We start from the raw sequence: 22,899 nt of genomic DNA, 5'->3' as shown, positions 1-22,899 counted from the left end.
CAGGACCTAAATCTTGGAATATCTTAAGTCCCAGCAGTCAGACCTTGCCTGATTAGCATGTTATCCCCTATCCTGCAATTAGCAGGGCTGTGGAGTCAGAGTCCCATTTTGGTGGAGTCACTAGAAATGTACCAACTCCAGCTTTTAAGAAATTATATTAATATCTAAAAATTTTTTTATATATATATATATATATATATATATATATATATATATATATATATATATACACACACACATATATTATTATACACACACACACACACACACATTATTATTATACACACACACACACATATATTATTATTATACACACACGCACATATATTATTATACACACACACACACACACATTATTATTATACACACACACACACACACACATATATATATTATTATACACACACACACATATATTATTATTATACACACACGCACATATATTATTATACACACACACACACACACACACACACACACACACACACACACATTATTATTATACACACACACACACACACATATATATATTATTATACACACACACCAGTTTGTTACCAGCGACTTCGTCTGCATGGAATTTGTAATTTTTCTTATCTAACCTGTGTTTTGCTCTATATTAAAATGTAAGAAGATGAAATAGTGAAAGGAATATAACTGCAATCTGCTGTCCTCACAGTTCTGTAGGTTTTTTGTCTGGTCCTCTTGCTAGGATATAGAGGTTTTGTGGGCTGTATACGTGGGCCGCCACATACAGCTGCCCACGAGAAAACCATGTTTTTTGTAAGTGTACACCTGCTGCCTTAAGTGTTTGCCCTAGAGCCTTATTGACCGTTAATCACAAATGCGACAGGAAATATGATCAAAAGGAAACCATTTCTTACTCAGCTGAGGTAAAATAAAAGCTGTGTTTGGTTGGTATTTCTTAGGCTTCATGTGCACGGACAGGTCGGATGCCGCATGCGGGAGTCCGCAGCAGAATCAGACCCTGCGTACCTGTCCGGGTCTCCTTCTGCTTTCCCGCTGAATCTGCAGTGTCAACTGTGGACAGGTTGCGGATTGGACAACTTCCATTGACTTCAATGAAAGCTATCTGTGCGGTATTCACGCTAAAACGGAGCATGTTGTAATCTGTTTACCGCATGTGGAATACAAAAAACATGTGTAAACTGAAGTCTGAACGCCCATGGTTCCCTTTGGGCAGCTTAAACTGTGGATTTTCCATGCGGATTCTGCAATTCGGGGGGGGGGGGGGGGGAAATGGGATAAAACAAAGAAACCACATATCCTCTGTCGTAACGACCCGGCGTAGCGGCACCCGCGGTGCTTCTGCTCAACCAATCAGTACTCACGTGCCCTTACTACTGGCATCATTGTGGGTATCCCGCAAGAAATCCAAGTTAAGAAGCGGCGTGTCATTTGTTTCCCTCCACATGTGTATTCAGTGCAGATTCCGAATTAAGTGACCAGGAAACTTACTTTGAAGCGAAATCAGCATGGATTCAACATGAAATATGCGGCATACTATCTATAATAACGAGGCATCCCCATGGGAATATCAGGCCGTAGACCGCAGTCGCTGGGATTATGGAAACAGCCTGCCTGTTCTACACCATTTCGACTCCCATGAAAGTGTATGGAAGTTACGGAAACAGCGCAGCAGAGCAAACTACATCATGTCCACACCTCTAAAAGCCACGTGGTTAGGGAAATGGCATAGGTCACTGTTTTTTGGAACACCCATATATTTCCATTGGAGTTAGGCTACATTCATACATTTTTCACGTCTCACATCACTTCTGTGAAATTGCGATCTTCAGGCGCGTGTTTGACGCACGTCAGAGGACGGCAAGTATTTCCAAAACATGGCATTGCACGCCATCCGAGTCCCATGCAACGTCTTTTAAGGTCCCATTGAAAACAATGGGCGAGGGAGGTGTTCAAAGATAGAACATGCCGCAATTTTTATGAAAAAAAAAAATTTTTACATTAAATTAGAATTAAAAAAAAGAGTGAAAAAATCTCTCATGAATAAGTCCATTGGGGTTCATATTTGTGCGAGTTTTGAGTCTCGCAATGCACAAAACTTGCACGAGATTCTTGCCTGTGTGAATAAGCCCTTATAGAAAGAGCGTAGAAAAGCCAATTCAGCGTTCCCGTAGCCCCAGAGACTGGTGGCCGTGACATACAGACCGGTATTCTCTTCTTAGCCAAGTTGGGAATACCCTTTTTTAATAGTTGGCTTTACAAGCCCCGGTGAAGCCGCCACGCTGGAATGTTTGCTGCATTAATAAAACGAGGTTTATTTCTTACGCTTTGTGAGAAGTTCCAGGTTTTAGATAATTTGAAGACCAATATTTATCCTCTGTGCGGCGGGGAAGTGATTTGCATTACTAGAGGCAGTTTTATATTCTGGAAAAGCACATTTCTGCTTCGCTTCGGGCTCGGCGGTTGGCTGACGATTTTACAAGGAAACCAGATTTGCCGAGCAAGCAATCCACGGAGCGGAGAACATTCCAGTGCGGTCTGCAGGCGCACACTTCCAGCTGAGGCATTCCTCTTACTTTCAAGCAATGTGACTTTAGATAAATACAACGTCCACCTTCGCAGGTAACAGATCTTTTGGAGAGAACCTTTTCATAAACTGCGGCCCACCTGCAACCACAAACCCCTCTACTAAACAAAGCCAAAATTGTCCTACAGAAGGAACACTTCCCCTACGTCATTTTATGACATCTGAGTCAGCAGTGCGGGGAACGTGTATGAATGAAAGGCCATCGTATCGGAGCAATAAAAAGCAGATCCATCACCAAAATCACCCTACACCCCCCCATACCTTCAGCTCAGGGCAGGGCAAGCAGGGCCAAATGTTACATGCAACAACTTTAGCTAGGTAGGAAAATTAAACTAAGTAACCGTGTATATAGGGAGTTCAGCAAAATCACGTTAAGCATCTACTGTATGTCCCCGTTCTCCATTCGTACTATTTTATACATTAACCCTTTCCAATCCAATTTCCCTGCCAGCCGCACACTTCCCAGCTCTTATCTATATTTCGGGTGCAAAAGCACGTTGCGGGTTCCTTGGAATTACTCAACGTAGAAATGACTGTTGTGATGATTTTATTAGCAATTTTTGGAAAATTAAAAACTTGAGTTTATGAGCATTTCTCATTGGGAAGATCATTTGTAATACTCCTGTAAGTATATCTATATATTGATATGACACACATTTATATAATAAGACTATTCATTTCTAATTTCACTAATAGATAGATTTCTGTAATAGTGTGCCATACCGAGGCATCCTATAACTGCATACTATGTATATAGCATAAGTTTCTAACACTATGCAGGACAGTGCACCGATGTTCTGCATATGTATATTATACTGCAAAACAGTCAAAGACATTGGAGCACTGTCCTGCATAGTGTTACAAAACGTGTTGGACCTTGCCCGAAATCGGAGCTTTGTAGGGACATTTTAAGGTCTGAAGAGGTCAGACACTGGATTGGAAAAGGTCAATATCCTCAACAAGACTAATGAAATCACACATACAGTGAAGTGCAAGAATTAGACACGATCATGGGTCCAGATTGTGATTTACTGCTAATATCCGGGCTACAACTCCACAAGTCCAAGTACAACCTGGCAACTGGTGGCAAATTGTGCCATAATGCAAAAGCATCCTTAGCAGGACTGCTGCCTTACATTTCACTGGACAAAGGGCCCTTCTACATGGGATGATGTATCGTTCAGTTTGCGCGATGCGTTTTTATGGGGTGTTTTCAACATTTAGTGTTCATTTAAAAATCATAATGAATGGATACAGAAAACCGATTACAAAACGGCTAAACCAGAGGGCCTCTTTAATGTAACATTTCTCTGGCATTAAGGAGAATGTCCAACATTCTAGTAACAACATTTATCAGAAGTCTACAACTCTTACCGTTCTGACACAGGATGAAATTCAGAAAGCAAAGACGGACGCCTCCGAAGCTGCTGTTGCTGCAAAGCTTCCAAGTGAGCATTTCGGTACTCGGGGATAGAAAACTCCTAAAAACAAATAAGACATATGAGTACCAAGTAACTCACAGATAAGACATCTGGCTGCTCTATGGTTGAATACATTGTAATTAGCCATATAAAAATTACTTGCCTAATATTGATAAACCGCTTCCTTCCAAGGTCCCTGACTAAGGGTGCTTTTACATGGGACGACCAGTTGGGCATCAGGTGCCCAACAGGTCGTCCCAGCAATAATTGTTCCTGTGCTTATACACGGGAACAAATATCGCTAGTGAATGAAGGCGGAGCTGCTAGGGATCGTTCTGGCAGTCCGCCTCCATTCACAATAAACAGCCAATTGAATGACTGCCTGTTTACATGGAACGACCTCTCATTCGTCGTTCAGCCAGTGCATGCATTACCCTGAACCATTCAGATTCCAGGTGGAGAGAGCCGGAACGCTAATCATTCTGTGTAAAGACAACTTCAATCATCAAGCACACGGCTGTACTTTGGCTCTCTACCAGCTTGGAGTTATATAAGCCATAATACCCCTATAGAAGTCTACGGGCCCGTACTGTACCTCCCTATGCCTCAAATTACAAACAAGTGTTTTTCTGTTGGAGTCATTCGGAAACAAAAAGGGGAGGGGTGAAGACACATTGCAGCTATTCCACCAAATTGTTTCTAAGGGAGAATACAGTGTTTAACCCCTTCAGTGGAAGGTTTAGGTAGTCTTCAGCACATTTCAGTGCAGCAAGCCCCAGAGATTTTCCGGGCGTGCTACTAAAGGGGTTAAGACTGACATACCATATGGCAGCACCCCAAGTATAGAGACACAGACCCCATGCGCTGCCATACAGGCTCCGCTGTTTTTGGGAGGTCTACGGACCTATTTACACGTGCTGAGATTTTTCCAGCTGTAATGAGCGCCAGATGACAAAGCGTGTGAAATGGATGTTCATTCACACAGGCCAAACCGATCGGCTCTAAAGGGGATGAACGACCCACATCGCAGTCACCAGTTGGCTACACAAATATACCGACTAGCGAGCATTTTGATGCGCACAATAACAGGCAAGATCAGCTAATGAACGAGCAGCGAAAATATCTAGTCATTTCAATAATATGATTAGGTTTAGCCCATTTACACAACATAATCTTTCAAAAGATTGAAAGGTCAGTGATCGTTTTGCATAAAGTACTAATAGGCACTAATGACTATTAGTACTTTATCAGCTTTATTTGCATGCAAATGAGCTTCTGGGAACTGTTGCAGAACTGAGCAGGAGGTCTGAACTCTGCAATTAGCTCCATTGTTCCGCCATGGACTGCTAAGAAAAAACCATGTAATCTCTAGCTCCCCATGGAGAATTCAGCACCATGGACAACAGACACAGCTTGCAATCCTGCTTATCAGCTGTTCTTCCTGTGGGGCTGACAGGGGAGACAAAGCAATCAGCTGTTATTAGCTCACCCCCCACCGGCAGAGCACAGCATGTGTCCCTGCTTATCAGCTGTTCTGCTGAACGATGGGTTTCAAGCAGAATTGAAAACAGTCATTCTGCAGAAAAATGAAAGAGGAGCACATTTAGACACGATTATCGCTCAAAAGATGGCTTTTGAGCGAATTTTGAGCGATAATCGTTGTGTCTAAACGGGCCTTTAGTAAAGCATTTTTGAAGAAATAAAAACAAGAAACAGTAAAAAGAGCAAAGCCAGACTTGCTAGAACAATAAAGTGAGGCCTCAGTCACACGGGCGCATCAGCGCCCGTGTTACTGCAGGAAGGAGATAGACGTACCTGAAGACGGCCATCTCTCTGCAGCGCCGGAGGAAAGAACATGTGACCGACTTCATTGCCGCTCACATGTTCTTTTATCAGCGCTGGAGAGAGACGGTCGTCTTCTAACTGTCAGTCACACGGGCGCATCGGTGCCAGTGTACGGATGCCAATGCGCCCGTGTGACTGAGCCCTTAGTGTGCGCTCCTTCCCGTAAAACGGAGGGGAAAGCGGTACTAGTTGTCTTTCCAGAGGTCCATCTTGATATGCTTGCACCAGAAGGAGTAAAGAAAGTTAACCTGTTGGACTTTATTTTGGAGATATGGTAAGTAGATGCGGAAATCCCTTCCAGTCCCAGACGAGCATTTAGAACTCCCAAAAGGAGCGATTCCCCCAACCCCAGTTGTTCCTGAAACCAATATGTATAGTAGAAACAGTTTTTGAGTCCATCCCCGATTCTCTGTGGTAGCATCTGGATAAAGCTCTCCCAGGCCATGAAAAAGGATTGTACCATTTTCTCTGTAAAAAGGGATGTTTCGGCCCAGTCCATTTGAAACAGAAAGGCCAATTTATCCAAAAACCGTTTAAAAGGGGGTGCTGTTGGGTGTAACCACATCTGCATAACAGCCTTCACACCCGCTGCCGCTATGATGTGTGGCAGTGTGCGCGCCCCCACTGAGCGGCGATACTTGTTGGGATCTAAATGACCACAAATCACCCTCAGGAGGTTCTTGTGGGCAAAAAGTGTGTCGTGGTGCAGTAGTGGACTCGTGACCAAAAGGCCTATTTTAGGGGGCAGGTATAGCCAGTCTTGGATGATGCAAGCTTGTGACACCTGGCTATAGTCCTTTATGTGGGGGAAATTAATTCCTCCATTTCTAGCTCAGCATATCGGATGCCTGTAAAGAGTGTCACAGATGTTAAGTAGTGGTGGAGTAGGGGGTCTATGGACAGGTCAAAGAGAAGTGGTGAAAGGGGGCATACCTGATGGGCCCCCCGGAACAAGTAGATTGTTGTGTGGTAAGTCCGTTAATGGGAAGAGTAGTGGTGGCGTCTATCAAGTTTATGTAATTGATAAAAGGTTTGTCCGAAATTCTGAAATTTACATGTTATGTATGGGAAAGGCCATGCCATTTTGTTAAAAGCCTTCTCAACATCTAAGCTTAGAAGCATCGTGACTGGACTATCCGGGGTTTGTGCAATTATGGTTGCCGCTATCGGAGTTCTAATATTTGTAGGGCATTTCGAGCCTGTATGAGACCTCTCTGCGATGTGTGGAGGGTAAAATAGATTTGTTACCCAGCTGCTGGTATTTTAGATATCATTTTGTAATCTTGGTTGAGTAGGGCTATGGGTCTGTAGGAGCGGGGATCAGCAAGGTCTTTGTTCGGTTTAGGTAGTAAAATGGAGCTAGAAGTCCCAAAGTCATTGATTTGGGTCCCTTGCAAGTACATTGCATTGTAAAGCTTAGTAAGTATTGGTACTAGGTCTATTGTAAGTATTTTGTAGTATTTCCGCTGAGAAGCCATCTGGTCCTGGCGTTTCCCCCCTTTTGATATAGCTATTTCTCTACGCACCTCTTCCTTCTGTTATTTACTATCCAGTGTTTGTTCTGTTGTGAGTCTAGGCCAGTGGTGGCGAACCTATGGCACGCATGCCAGAGGCAGCACTCAGAGCCTTCCCAGCTGGCACTCGCCACTGTCGGCTGCTCACCACATTAGTAAATACCGGCAGGGGTGCCGCAGCTGTGATGTCAGTGTGCAGCCGGGATCCTCCTCCCCCCTCCTCTGACGTCTCCTACTTGGTTCAGCGAGAGCAGGGAAGGGGAGGAGGTGTCCGGCAACACGTCACAGTGTGCTCCTGAGATCAGTGGCAGCAACAGCGCCAAGCAGAGGAGGTGGGGGGGGGGGGGGGATTTTATGTCTCAGAGGGGGGGCGCTATTACTACAGGGACCACTGTGGGGTGTCACTATTACTACTAGGAGCTGCTGTGGGATGTCACTATTACTACTGGGCTGATGTGGGATGTCACTATTACTACTGGGGGGCCACTTTGGAATGTCACTATTACGACTGGGGCAACGGTGCGGTGTCACTATTACCGCTGGGGCCGCTGTGCGGAGTCACTATAACCACTAAAGCTGCTCTGGGGGGGGGGGGGGGTCACCCTTACTGCTGGGGCCGCTCTGGGGGGGGGGGGTGTCAATATCACTGCTGGGATATGTTTACACGAGGTGGAAAGCCTGCAGAGTGTCCACAGCGGAAATTTCCGTGGCAAATTCCACAGCATTTCCGCATCCAAAAGAAGTCAAAATCTGCACCCAGTCTATTTTGAAACAGCCCTCCTTTTTATAACGACAGAGGTAAACTCATACGTCGTGATAAGCCCCGCCCCCTGACGTATTGGCACTTTGCAATAAATAAGTGGGTTTTGAGTTGCAGTTTGGGCACTCGGTCTCTAAAAGGTTCGCCATCCCTGGTCTAGGCAGTCCAACCATGTCTACGAAGGAGTATATCTCTTGTGGGTTAGATGGGTCCGCGGTATAGAGGTCTTCAAAATAGTTTTAAAATATCTGAGTAACCTCTTCAGGGTTAAAGTATTTTTAATTAAGTATAATAAAAGTTATGTTTTAAGATTCTATTTCTGCGAATGGGTTGTTACATAGAATTACAATTTGTTCTGCTTTTAGTGACAGTTCAGCCCACACGGCGAGGTAAATTTTGAGCAAAGTCAAACGAATTCCCATTTTGGTGCAGCTAGCATAAATTGTTGTGCACCTCAGCTCCTTACGCCTCCTCTAGTACCTAGCCTGTCTCTCCCCTTTTTGTAAACTCCGTCAGAATTAGGTGCATTTCAGATATTGTTGGCGCGTCTACTAGTTTTTCCGATGCTTCTAAACTTTCACCATGCTTACAAGCGCAGTTTACCTTATTCGGACACATCTCTGCCTCTCCTGATGTTAGATTGACCTGACCTGGTAGGTGTATATTGGTATGGTCACCGCATATATGGAGGTATTTCAATTTCCAAATCTATCCCTTCAGTTGTGTCCGACTCTTTGATACTCTTTGGCCAGTCTACTGCATGCTTTGCTATGGCTGTTTTCATTAGCCCGATGTCCATTCCTGTGTCCTTCTTGATGGATCCAGCCAACATGTCTTTTTGTCTTCCCAGTTTCCTTTTACCGCTGACCATTCCAAGTATCTTCTCTTTTTCCAGTGAATTCGTCCTCATCTCGTGCCCAAAGTCAGCCAGTCTCTGTCTGATGATCTTGTCTTCCAAAGACACCTCTGGGGGTGATACGGTCCGGGACAGCTTTGTTGGTGACTCTAGCTGTCCAACACCACAGCTCGAAAGCGTCAGTTCTTGTCAGCCATCCTCAATGTCCATGTCTCACAGCCATATGTTACAATCGGGAAGACGATGGCTGTGATTAACCTTCGTTTGAGGTTGACCGAGACATCCTTGCACTTTAATATTGGGTCCATGCTTATCTCACTTGTCGAGCTGCCACTATGATTGATGAGGGACCCAAGGAATACGAAACTATTTGCCACTTCCTATTTCCTCGTTGTTGAACTTTATGTGAACGTCCTTGTTGGCAGGACAATCTAGAGGTAAATACAGACCTATATAGGCTTTTCGATACATGGAGTTCCAGGAAAATAAAAATCAACACTGAAACAAGGTTTGAACCAAATATATATATTTCCCAGTAAGAGGTCAGAGAAATGAGGTTGTAGGTGAATCTCTTCATAAGATGTGAATGTAAAGCATCAGCCCGCTATACTGAATATATAGGAACATTCACTTTACTCAACATCTGTACAAAACGTACATTTTACTTGAGCAGAACTGGGAGAGCAGTCACAACTAATTAGGAGGCTTCATTGTTAAAAATATGCTTCTATCCCTCTGTTACTTTGTATTCGTTCTTCATTTTGGGTTTCCCTCAAAGGGCTATCACCTCACAGATACAAGTTATATACCGTTATTAGGGCCTCTAGTAATCCTGAATATATTCATCTACATTAATTCTCCTCTATTAAAAGAAATTGTGCAGCAAACCTGCAAAAAACTAAATCCCACTAACGAGCTCAAATTTGACCTTATGTGTATTTGCCGAGAATGGCGCTGCAGCTGCTGCTCTGTCCCATGACGATAAGGCGTTCTTTAAATAAATCACGGTTACATAACGCGGCTGAAACAGCGTCCAGCGAGCTCACTAATAGCAGGATGGGGTGAGCAGTGGAGCAGAACAGGCACAGCACTGACGAGCACAATGCATCTCTGCCACGCATGCCTGGTCCTAGTAATAGTCAGGGAGAGGGGCCGACCACCATGCTGAACCATCATTCCCATCAGCTAATCAGAGCCTTCCCCTCCATGCTCTGGAGTCCTCTCAAGACACTTCATACAAGGATTACTATTCAGTCATAAAGGACAGAACTATTACAGCTTTCTCCATGCTTCAGCTTTTATTTCCCTCCATTCATCCTGCAAACGTCTGGCAAGTTCTCGCAAAGAACTTCGTGAAAGACTGCTTGGTGCAGTGACATAACCCGTAAATCCAATAGCATGCAGTTCCCGTCCCGACACCTCCAAGGGTCTGCACATTAGCTCTGTTTGGTTGCTATGGGCTACAGAGACAGATTTTTTTTTTAGATCACTTCACAAATCCCCCATTGCGTTTTACTTAATCACCATTTTGCAAGATCTCCGCTTACTGTCAGCGCTCATTGTTTCCAGTCTGAAAATCCACCCTGATCCAGTCCTGCACACCAATTAGGTTTGCTACAATGTATCAGGGTAAGAAAACGCAGCAACAGAACAAATCTCTCTCCAGTTTGTTACAATGTATCAGTGCTTAGAAACTATTTAAATTGTTTATTTAAAAGATAAAGTTAAGTGGAGACGCTGATTTTTCGGGTGGGTCGTTAGACGCGGGTGACATGGCTTAGTTCGTTACCCTGCACAGAATCTAGCCCTCTTCGTTACGAGCGCGCTCTGCCAGCGGGGAGCAGTGACTTCGTAAGCAGACAGTGGGAAGGAAGGGGTGGGGGGCAGCGAGGAAGGCGAATATGAGAGCGACATCCTTGGATTCAGCGCCTCAGCTCCTATGAGCCCATAAATTTAGTTTATGGGGCTCATAGGAGCTGACAGAATCCCTTTAAGAACAGGATGTAGGTCTTAGTGGTTGTGAACTTCTTGAAGACTGAAGAAAGAAAAAACAGCAGCAAGGCTTTTTTTGTGGATTTTGCAGAGGATTGCATCAATGGAAGAATCACACAAAAAAAAAATCCACATTCGATTCTGGTCGTAAAAGGTTATGCAATTTAAACAAAACATACAGATTTCTTACTGACTTTTGAAGTCAAATCCAAAATGTGCAAACGCTGCTCTATGGGAAACTACTAATATGCATGCCGGGACCAGAAGAGAAGCTGAGCTTCCAGGAGGAGGGGGAGGAGGAGGAGGTAAGTATGTGGGTCTCGGGAGGGGCACTGTGGGGTGTCACTACTGCACTGGGGGGCCGCTGGGGGGTGTCACTGCTGCACTGGGGGGCCGCTGGGGGGTGTCACTGCTGCACTGGGGGGCCGCTGGGGGGTGTCCCTAATGCTCTGGGGGCTGCCCCTAATGCACTGGGGGCCGCTGGGGGGGTGTCCCTATCACCGCTGGCGCCGCCGTGGGCCACTATCACCGCTGGCGCCGCCGTGGGCCACTATCACCGCTGGCGCCGCCGTGGGCCACTATCACCGCTGGCGCCGCCGTGGGCCACTATCACCGCTGGGGCCGCCGTGGGCCACTATCACCGCTGGGGCCGCCGTGGGCCACTATCACCGCTGGGGCCGCCGTGGGGGGGGGTCACTATCACCGCTGGGGCCGCCGTGGGGGGGGGGGTCACTATCACCGCTGGGGCCGCCGTGGGGGGGGGTCACTATCACCGCTGGGGCCGCCGTGGGGGGGGTCACTATCACCGCTGGGGCCGCCGTGGGGGGGGGTCACTATCACCGCTGGGGCCGCCGTGGGGGGGGGTCACTATCACCGCTGGGGCCGCCGTGGGGGGGGTCACTATCACCGCTGGGGCCGCCGTGGGGGGGGGGTCACTATCACCGCTGGGGCCGCCGTGGGGGGGGATCACTATCACCGCTGGGGCCGCCGTGGGGGGGGATCACTATCACCGCTGGGGCCGCCGTGGGGGGGTCACTATCACCCCTGGGGCCGCCGTGGGGGGGTCACTATCACCGCTGGGGCCGCCGTGGGGGGGTCACTATCACCGCTGGGGCCGCCGTGGGGGGGGTCACTATCACCGCTGGGGCCGCCGTGGGGGGGGGTCACTATCACCGCTGGGGCCGCCGTGGGGGGGGTCACTATCACCGCTGGGGCCGCCGTGGGGGGGGTCACTATCACCGCTGGGGCCGCCGTGGGGGGGGTCACTATCACCGCTGGGGCCGCCGTGGGGGGGGTCACTATCACCGCTGGGGCCGCCGTGGGGGGGGTCACTATCACCGCTGGGGCCGCCGTGGGGGGGGTCACTATCACCGCTGGGGCCGCCGTGGGGGGGGTCACTATCACCGCTGGGGCCGCCGTGGGGGGGTCACTATCACCGCTGGGGCCGCCGTGGGGGGGTCACTATCACCGCTGGGGCCGCCGTGGGGGGGTCACTATCACCGCTGGGGCCGCCGTGGGGGGGTCACTATCACCGCTGGGGCCGCCGTGGGGGGGTCACTATCACCGCTGGGGCCGCCGTGGGGGGGTCACTATCACCGCTGGGGCCGCCGTGGGGGGGTCACTATCACCGCTGGGGCCGCCGTGGGGGGGTCACTATCACCGCTGGGGCCGCCGTGGGGGGGTCACTATCACCGCTGGGGCCGCCGTGGGGGGGTCACTACCACCGCTGGGGCCGCCGTGGGGGGGTCACTATCACCGCTGGGGCCGCCGTGGGGGGGGTCACTACCACCGCTGGGGCCGCCGTGGGGGGGTCACTATCACCGCTGGGGCCGCTGTGGGGGGGTCACTATCACCGCTGGGGCCGCTGTGGGGGGGTCACTATCACCGCTGGGGCCGCTGTGGGGGGGTCACTATCACCGCTGGGGCCGCTGTGGGGGGGTCACTATCACCGCTGGGGCCGCTGTGGGGGGGTCACTATCACCGCTGGGGCCGCTGTGGGGGGGTCACTATCACCGCTGGGGCCGCTGTGGGGGGGTCACTATCACCGCTGGGGCCGCTGTGGGGGGGTCACTATCACCGCTGGGGCCGCTGTGGGGGGGTCACTATCACCGCTGGGGCCGCTGTGGGGGGTCACTATCACCGCTGGGGCCGCTGTGGGGGGGTCACTATCACCGCTGGGGCCGCTGTGGGGGGTCACTATCACCGCTGGGGCCGCTGTGGGGGGTCACTATCACCGCTGGGGCCGCTGTGGGGGGTCACTATCACCGCTGGGGCCGCTGTGGGGGGTCACTATCACCGCTGGGGCCGCTGTGGGGGGTCACTATCACCGCTGGGGCCGCTGTGATGTGGGGGTCACTATTATTGCTGGGGGCTGTGGGTCACTATTACTGCTGGGGCTGCTGTGTGGTGGGGGTCACTATTACCGCTGGGGTGTGTTTACACATGGCGGAAATGGGCAGGGCTGTTTCAAAATAGACCGCATGCAGATTCTGACTACTTTTTGGATGCAGAAATGCTGCAGAATTTTCCACAGTATTTTCCGCTGAGGACTTTCTGCAGCATTTCCGCATCCAAAAACAGTCAAAAATCTTCACCCTGTCTATTTTGAAGCAGCCCTGTCCTTTTTAGAATGACGGGGGTAAAATCATACGCCGTGATAAGCCCCGCCCCCTGACGTGCTGGCACTTTGCGATAAATAACTTTGGGCACTCGGGCTCTAAAAGGTTCGCCATCACTGCCCTAGGCTATTATGTTTGGACTATACATCAGAGGTGTGCGTTGGGAGTATTTCCTAACATACATCACTATGTAGTTATACGTCAGCCTTTGGTCACAATCTTAAAGCTGTGGTCCTCGTTATGTTTTACCAATAAAAGCCGGTTCCCCGTACAGTGAAGTGACCAACCATCATATACCTACTTATCCCCCCTGCCGTGGCGCTGTCCGGTCCTCCACTGCTTTGTATATTTACAGACTGCAGTCCAGCCCGGCCTACAGAACGTCAAAGGCCGCTGCAGCCAATAACAAAGTTGAACGATCATTAAGCTCCATCATTGGCTGCAGCGTCTGATATCCTGTAAATGGGCTGGGGAAGCCTGTAAAGATCATGTCAGAGGGGAGACCGAAGTGGGGCCACGGGACAGACCGGGGAGCACGAGAGGCAAGTGTATGCTGATTGATTATTTTACTGCATGGGGAACATACAATATAATTAATACGACGGGGGACAATGTACGGCTGCAAATAGACCTATATAACCTGGGGGGCTTGGGGTAGAAAAATGGCAAATGAAGTTCAATGTTGATAAATGTAAGGTTCTGCACATGGGCAGGAGAAACGGATGTCACCAATATACACTAAATGGGGTACTAGTGGATTGTAGATTAAACTGGAGTAACCAATGCCAGTCAGCAGCTGCAAAAGCTAATAAAGTCTTGGGGTGCATTAAAAGAGGTATAGGGGAGAGGGACGAGAACATTATCCTTCCATTATATAAGGCACTTGTCAGGCCTCACATGGAATACTGCGTACAATTCTGGTCACCGGTGCTCAGGAAAGATGTTACGGTACTGGAGGGGGTTCAAAGAAGGGCAACTAAACTAATACATGGAATGATGGGACTGAAATACCCAGAGAGGCTATCAAAATTGGGATTATTTACCCTGGAAAAAAGACGACTAAGGGGCGACCAAATATCTATGTATAAATACATGAGGGGACAATACAAGGATCTCTCCCGCGAACTGTTTATACCCAGGACTACGACGGTAACAAGAGGGCATCCACTACGTCTAGAGGAAAGCAGGTTTCATCACCAACACAGAAGGGGCTGCCTGTCCACGGGCGTTGCGATATCCCGCCGCAGATCGCTGCCGCGGGAGCTGCCGCCCAGGAGCAGGAGCCTGCAGACAGGTCTCCACGGTCAGCCTATCTGGTCAGCCTTCATGCTCTAGGAAGCGCTGCTGAGCGATGGGCAAAAAAAAAAAAAGGGGGACACTAGGGAGAATGAAAGCCAGATGTGCAAAATGGTTCAACAGATACGGTGCGATTCAGAAAGAATAGTGCAAAAGTAAAGCGGATTTCTTCATACATGAACAGCCAGAATGACATGAGATGTTAGAACTCTTCCGGTTTTTTAATGCACCTTAAAGATGGTTAATTTGGGCACCGTTGGCGACACGGCAGAGGTTACGTCTCTAGTCTAGTTCTGCCCAGACACGACCTGGCATATCTTTTTTTTAATTGATTCTACTTCAGCAGAGATGCAGCGCTTTAGGTCATCTAGCGTCACAAAAAGCCGCCGACAAAGAACATCTGGAAGGTGCATTAAAAACTTCTTTCATTCCGGCTGTTGTACAACAATTCATGTAGGACGAAACCAGCTTCACTTTATAGCACCACTCCTCTTGTATTACCTTCCACATGCAAATAATGCTGTGCAGTGTTAGTAAAGAGAATGCAGATCGCTTTACAGAAATTTTCTTCTAACCTTTTATCAACAAAGTCTAATTTCATAGTAAAAAAAAAAAAGATTAACCCGACACTCGCTGGGATTCAATGATGCAATGAAAAAAAAAATGCACAAACTAAATGAAATACTGATTACAGATGCTGTAGGAGACACCGTCATATAAAAGGTACATTCACTTGGGGTATCCACTCCTGCTCCGGGGGTTCCCCCTCCCTTACACTCTACCCCTGGGTGGCCGAAAACGATGCCCAGATGGCACCCTTTACAGTTCTATAGGCTGCCATTAGCAGGTTTCTATTTGGCTCTGTCATTTTTGATCAGTCGACTACACTATTCTATCCGGTCAAAATGCCAGAATCAAAAGGAAACCGGCTAAAGCTTGCAGCTCCAGTCTCCTATGGACAAACTATTATTTTAAGCCATCCAGACAGAGACCCTAGAATAAACCCCAGGAGGGTGAAGACTATTGGCCCATTTACACGCAAAGACAATTTTTCAAACGATTGAAAGATTGACAGTTTTAGCGATCATTTTGCATAAAGTGTTAACGGACACTACTGTCCATCGACACTTTGCTAGCTTCATTTGCATGTAAAACGGCCTCCAGGAGCTGTTTGCAGAGCACAGCATCTGGTCTGAGCTCTGCACACAGCTCCATTGTTCTGGCATGGGCTATTGGCAAAATACAATGTAATCTCTGACTCCCACACAGAACACAGCGTATGGTTCCTGTTAAGCTCACTTTAAAATCATCATTCAGCCGAAAAGTAAATGATGGCAGCTTTAACACGCAGCGATGATCGCTCATCTGCGGTCATTTGACTGAATTTTGAGCGATTATAATCATTGTGTGTAAATGGGCCTTAAGTATATGAAGCCATGGATGTGTACAAAGGACACTTACCTGCTGGTGACGGCTGCCGGGGAAGGTATACTGCACGGGATGGCTGGAGTAGCGGCTTTGCTCAGCGCTGAACGCTCCTTGGTTAGGATACCCTGAACTTGACATAATGGGAGACTAAGTCCTCACTGAAGAGTAAGGTCAGGGCCAGCGCACAGTCATGTTTTCAGGAAACTACCTGGAGAGACAAAAAAAAAATGGCACTTTTACTAATTAGTAGTAGATAAAGCTGGCAGGCAATGCGCTAAATACAAGAGGAATCGCATACAATACATACACAAAGCAGTCTCTTGGATGCAAGGAGCAGGCCTGGCCCAACTGACTAGATTACATACAAGACCTCTGACCTTCAAAAGTAACAGAATGGAAACTGCGCAAAAACTAACTATGTAAGGGTGTAACTATCTACACTGGGGATTCCACTTTACTGCACCATTAGGGAAACAGGAAAGGGGAATCCCAGTGGCCGAGCGGTTCTATCTCTGGATAAACCGAAAAGTCTCAGACAGACCCCATTGACCATATTTCTGGCTTTTGTAATGAAGAAAAAGCGCTGCATGCAGTGCCTTTTCTTCCGAAGTCTTCAGCTGGATCTGACGCTGGTGTGAAACTGGCCTAAATCTAGTATATTGTGTCTTGTACCATCTCTGAGTCTGTATAGTTGCAGTGGTCTTACTACGGACTTCAGATCTGAAGTCACCATGCCTCCCTTAGTGCCAACATAGCGCTGCCTCTGCTGATATGCATTCCGTTAAGTGCAATCGTCTATAATGGATTATTGAGATCAGTCTTTGAGCTATGGACTGGTTCTGATCGGTTGGCTAATATGACACAATTGGCAACTACTAGATAGATTTTTTTTGTCTTCCTTTGAATCAACACTGTGGGCTAATAGATTGAGCCCAATGGACCCATGTGTCCCTTTTCAAACTGACCATGTTAAATCAAAAACTGGAAAATTAACGTAAAGGGCCTTTTACACGGGAACGAACATTTGATTGCCTGATCATACGATTGCACCGTGTAGACTGAGCTCAACGAGTCCTGATAGACTTGCAAAAAATGATGAACATCTCATGTTCCTGCCAGAAAATCTAACAGAGCAGGACCCCCCCTCCCCCCCGTTACTGGTGCTCAGCAACGTACTAGTATTGGGGGGCATCTGGCAGGTAAGCAAACGCTACTGTATTAATAATAATCTTTATTTATATAGCGCCAACATATTCCGCAGCGCTTACATAGACGGGGGGATACAGAAAGACAAAAAAAAATAAAAAAATTACAGAACCACGGTTACATAGTAGTCAGTTGATGGAAACAATAGGGGTGCGGGTCCTGCTCCAACGAGCTTACATACTACAAGTTATGAGGGGGATACAGAAGGTAAAGGGTCTGGCGGTGTGCACGGTATGGTGAGGTGGAGAGTGAGGGATTCTATACACAGACAATGGTCAGACATTTGGCCGTGTGATGGCAGAATCGGTATGACTGCAGGAGCGGTTAATGATGGCTAGCAGGGATTGCAGTCAGTAGGTCAGGGAGCATGTTATCAGGCGGAGTACAGAGGGGTTTGTTTAGGGAATGCGGTATGCCTCCCTGAAGAGGTGCATTTTTAGAGTACGCCTGAATTTCTGCGAGTCCTGGATTGCCTGGGTAGCCTTTGGTAGTGCGTTCCAGAGGACTGGTGCTGCTCTGGAGAAGTCTTGGAGGCGGTAATGAGATGTTCGTATTAGAGGTGCGAGCAGTCTAGTTTCGTTAGCAGAGCGGAGAGCCCGGGCTGGGTGATGGACTGAGCTGAGGGAGGCAATATAGGGGGGTGCTGCGCTGTGGAGGGCTTTGTGGATGAAGGTAGCGAGTTTAAATTGAACTCTGTATTTAACAGGCAGCCAGTGCAGTGACTGGCACAGGGCAGAGGCGTCCGAGTAGCGGCTGGACAGGAAGATGAGCCTGGCTGCCGCATTCAGGATGAATTGGAGAGGGTAGAGTCTGGTGCAGGGGAGGCCGATCAGCAACGAGTTGCAATAATCGAGCGGAGAGTGGATGAGGGCGACAATAAGCGTTTTTAGCGTGTCCACGGTGAGAAAAGAGCAGATTCTTGCGATGTTCTTGAGGTGCAGCTGACATGTTCAGGCGAGAGATTGGATGTAGGGGGTAAAAGAGAGATCAGAATCGAATATGACCCCAAGGCAGCGGCCATGTCTAGGAGTTATGGTAGCGCCACACACAGAGATGGAAATGTCAGAATCAGGTCGGTTAGTAGAGGGCAGAAACACCAGTAGGTCAGTTTTAGAGAGGTTTAGTTTTAGGTAGAGAGGGGACATAGTGTTTGAGACAGCGGACAGACAGTTGGTGATGTTTTGGAGTAAAGGTGCAGAGATGTCACGGGAAGAGGTGTATAACTGGGTGTCATCAGCATAGAGGTGGTATTGGAGGCCAAATCTCCTGATGGTTTGTCCAATAGGGGCTGTGTAGATAGAGAAAAGGGGGGGTGAGGACCGAGCCCTGGGGGACCCCAAACAGCAAGGGGAAGAGAAGGAGAGGTAGAGCCAGCAAAGGAGACGCTGAAAGAGCGGTCAGACAGGTAGGAGGAGAACCAGGAGAGAGCAGTGTCCTTTAGGCCAATGGAGCGAAGCATACTGAGGAGGAGTTTGTGGCCAACAGTGTCAAATGCTGCAGAGAGGTCGAGGAGGATCAGTAGGGAGTAATCGCCTCTCGATTTGGCTGTCAGTAGGTCATTAGATACCCTTGTAAGGGCAGTTTCTGTCCAGTGTTGGGGTCAGAAGCTGTAGGGGGTCGAGGAGAGAGTTCTCTGAAAGATAGCTTACAAGGTGGGAGTAAACTAGGCGTTCCAATAGTTTGGAGATGAAGGGGAGATTAGAGATGGGTCGGTAGTTTGCAGCATCAGTCGCGTCCAAAGTCAGCTTCTTTAGCAGTGGGGACATGATGGCGTGTTTGAAAGAAGAAGGAAAGATGCCAGAGGTCAGAGAGAGGTTGAATATAGTGGTGAGATGGGAGATGACCACTGGGGAGAGGGATCTGAGGAGGTGTGAGGGTCGCTAGCGCAGGTGGTGGGGCGAGCAGAGGAAAGCAATTTGGAGACTTCTTCCTCTGTCGCTGGTCTGAGTACAGACAGTGAGCAGGAGCTAGATGCAGTGGTGACCAGACTAGGGTCAGGGCTAGTCTGGGATTGGGAAGTTATTTCCTGACGGATGTCATCAATTTTCTTTTTGAAGTAGGCAGCCAGCTCTTCAGCACTGAGATCCATCACCGGGGGCTGCGGTTTAGGGCCGAGAAGGGAGTGAAAAGTATCAAAGAGACGTTTAGGGTTGTACGATAGTGAGGAGACTAGAGAGGTGAAATAGACTTGTTTGGCATGGTGGAGGGCGAGGTTGTAGGTTCTGAGCATGAATTTGTAGTGGAGAAAGCCCGCGGACGTTTGCAATTTCCTCCACAGCCGTTCAGCACTTCTAGAGCACCGCCGGATGAAGCGTGTTTGAGGCGTGAGCCAGGGTTGCCGCCTTCTACATCGGATGGCTCGGGTCCTGGGGAGCGCCACTTCATCCAGGGCATGTTTGAGAGCGGTGTTGTAGTGAGCGGCAGCCAGGTTGGGGCAAGAGAGGAGAGAGATGGGGACAGAGAGGACTGTAGGGATTCAGTAAAGTCCTGGGTGTTAATGCCCTTAAAGTTCCTGTAGGTACGGTAGGTAGGTGAGTCTGGAGAGATGTTAGGGAGCGTCACAGAGAAAGAGAGGAGGTTATGATCCGAGAGCAATCTTGCCAATTATTTTGGCAATCTTGCAGTCCTGGACGGCCCTCCTCTCCATCTGATGTCCGGGGAAGAGGATTACAGCTGGTGTGGTGTTCACCTCGTACATAGGAGATTGGCGAGTTGTCTAATGAATAGTCCAGTTTACTACCCCTACTTACTGCACAATATTTAGAAGTAAACACTATGGCAGAGTATTTGCTCACCGTGTAGACCCGGCGCTGAGGAAGTGAAGGGCAAAGTGGGTCGGACGATGAGCAGCTGTTACATGCCGCCCGCCGGCTCCCAACTTTCTGGAACTTCCTGGTGTCTTATCAACAAAGTCGGTGATGACACGGGGATATCTGCTTCTGATGGCACACGCTCCTGCATAGGTACTGCAATCCTAGTAAATCAGTGCTTAGCAGATCTTCCAGAGGCTGGAGAGTAGCGGTCTTACATACATACGCTGCTCAAAACAATTAAGGGAACACTAAAGCCTCATAGTATAAGGCAGCGTTCCCTTCCAGCCGAATCTCCGCCTAGCTGCGGCTGCCAATAGCCACAACGGACGGCTGATATTATTAGGGCTCATGTCCACCATTGTTTCCACTGTGTATTACACGTGTGATACACTGTGAACTGAGTCAATGGACTTTCATTGGTTCATGCACGTGTTTGTAGACACTGCGTATCGATATGCACGAGAAATAAATCGTAGCATGCTCTATTTCTCAGCATACCGCGCAGCGTGAGTCTTATACATTTGTGTAGGCCGCGTATGAAACACTGCCCCGGCCTCCTATAGTGGGACCTCAATGACCAGGACTGTGCGGCTCGATTGGCAATCGCCGGTGAAGACAAGTATTGCCGGTGAAGACAAGTATTGGCGCCCACTTTTCATAGATGAGAGCAGGTTTACATCTATCATTGACAGAGATGAAATTTGTGATTTAAGGATTTTTTTATTTACATGGACAAATGTGATTTTGGTGAGTGAAGAAAATGATCGAGTTCACATCAGTTTTTGTGTAACGCGCGAGTGTCATCTGAGTGCAAGCCATTTCTTCAGCAGGTGGTCTTAAAACAAAAAGGTGGCCCAACTAATGTAATTTACAACTCCCATTATAGTCAATGGATGCATCAAAATTAATAAAAAATAAAATAAAATTTTTAATTAAAAGGCATTCACGCCAGGCGATTCCATTCAATGTTAACGCAACCTTTGACTTGAATGGGCGAATTTTACCAGAATAAGACATACTGTGACTTTTCTATCAATGGACTAGAAAGAAAAATAGAAAGAAAAAGGATAAAATGAAGGGGAAAAAAAGAGGAATGAATGAATGAATGAATGAATAGCACATGAACAAAAGTCTGAGTTCTGTCCGTTTCATACTTGGACCGAATTTGGACATTAATATTGCCGGTGTGAATGAGCCCCAAGTGTTCCCTTAATTTTTTCGAGCGGGATATCTCCAACACAGCGCCAATAATCATCATCAGGCAGTAATGTACCAATGAGAGGAAACTGTTGGAAAAAACAAATCAGTACTAGTTTATGGGTTAAACAGCATTTCCAACTGTACAGGATGGGCGAAGAACGCTGCTGTCTCTCCGTACAAGTGGCGGAGGGCCTGAACGCTGTGTGCACAGAGTCTTACGGCCAAATCACAGAGAGGGGGTAATTTATTAAACTCGGCATTTCCAACACTGGGCTTAGTATAATCCTCTTCATGCATCACAGCTCCACGCGCCTTCACAGAAATGTACGCCTGGTCCACCACTAGAGGTACATCTCTGGCATAATTTACACTAGTTTCTGGTGTAAATTATACATAAACCTATCTGTCTGGGGCAGCCATACCCTGACCCCAACAATCCCCACTTTTCGGGGGGAAAAAAGTGGTGAGGCCCGTACAGAAGGCTGGAAAGTTGCTAAATTGTTGTTCGGTAAGTGGCCCTTGTCCAACAACTTTGCCTTCCAATAGATGGCGCTGCAGAGGCATTGCACCATCTCCCATTTGCATACCAAACTTCCCGGAGTACCATTGCATGGCCTTATAAGTTTCCTCATACCTACTTGGTTGTCTCCAGGAACAGAAAATGTAATCATCCAAGCTGGAAACTGTACAACAGGGTACTAGAGTCTACATGCCCGCATCTCATCTTGTATCCAAGCTAGAGGTGGTACAACAGGGTACTAGAGCCTCCATGCCCGCCCATATCACATCTTACATCCAAGCTAGAGGCGGTACAACAGGGTACTAGAGCCTCCATGCCCGCCCATATCACATCTTGTATCTAAGCTAGAGGCGGTACAACAGGGTACTAGAGCCTCCATGCTGGTCCATATCACATCTTACATCCAAGCTGGAGGCGGTACAACAGGGTACTAGAGCCTCCATGCCCACCCGTATCACATCTTGTATCCAAGCTAGAGGCGATATAACAGGGTACTAGAGCCTCCATGCCTGCCCGTATCACATCTTGTATCCAAGCTAGAGGCGATATAACAGGGTACTAGAGCCTCCCTATAAGGGGTCAGTTTCCACAATAAATTCTCCTTTCACTCGGATATTGTAATCACTTATATCAATGCTACAATCACACAGAGAAAGTGTCATTCTATTCCAACTACTCCTTCTAGAGGAGGGACTTTTCTTGACAAGGAGTGTAAGTACATATACAAGTAGGACTGAGAGCCCCGGTTAGGCTACGACACCTGCAGTGACTACAATCATCTCTTTACATAGCTGTTCAACATGCAAGAAGCACAGCAAACGCCGGCATGCATTATTAAAGAGCCTCGCCATTTGC

The 22,899-nt window shown here is 48.0% G+C and overlaps 1 protein-coding gene across 7 annotated transcripts in view; it reads right to left on the bottom strand.

Annotated features, from left to right (window-relative positions):
* NCOR1 (nuclear receptor corepressor 1) overlaps positions 1-22,899 on the bottom strand; it is a 139,753-nt gene that overhangs the window by 95,304 nt on the left and 21,550 nt on the right. For all 7 annotated transcript variants that reach the window (XM_066599517.1, XM_066599514.1, XM_066599512.1 and 4 more), the window contains exons 2-3: positions 16,339-16,513; positions 3,950-4,056 (exon numbers count right to left, since the gene is read on the bottom strand). In XM_066599517.1, coding sequence (XP_066455614.1) covers positions 3,950-4,056; positions 16,339-16,443 — 212 coding nt within the window. In that variant the 5' untranslated portion in view covers positions 16,444-16,513. The remainder of the gene's footprint in view (positions 1-3,949; positions 4,057-16,338; positions 16,514-22,899) is intronic.

Source organism: Eleutherodactylus coqui, chromosome 4 (genome assembly GCF_035609145.1).
Source record: "Eleutherodactylus coqui strain aEleCoq1 chromosome 4, aEleCoq1.hap1, whole genome shotgun sequence".
In the NCBI taxonomy this organism is placed as follows: Eukaryota; Metazoa; Chordata; class Amphibia; order Anura; family Eleutherodactylidae; genus Eleutherodactylus; species Eleutherodactylus coqui.
The sequence above is the reverse complement of the archived record's forward strand: the minus strand, read 5'-3'. Positions and strand labels throughout refer to the sequence as shown.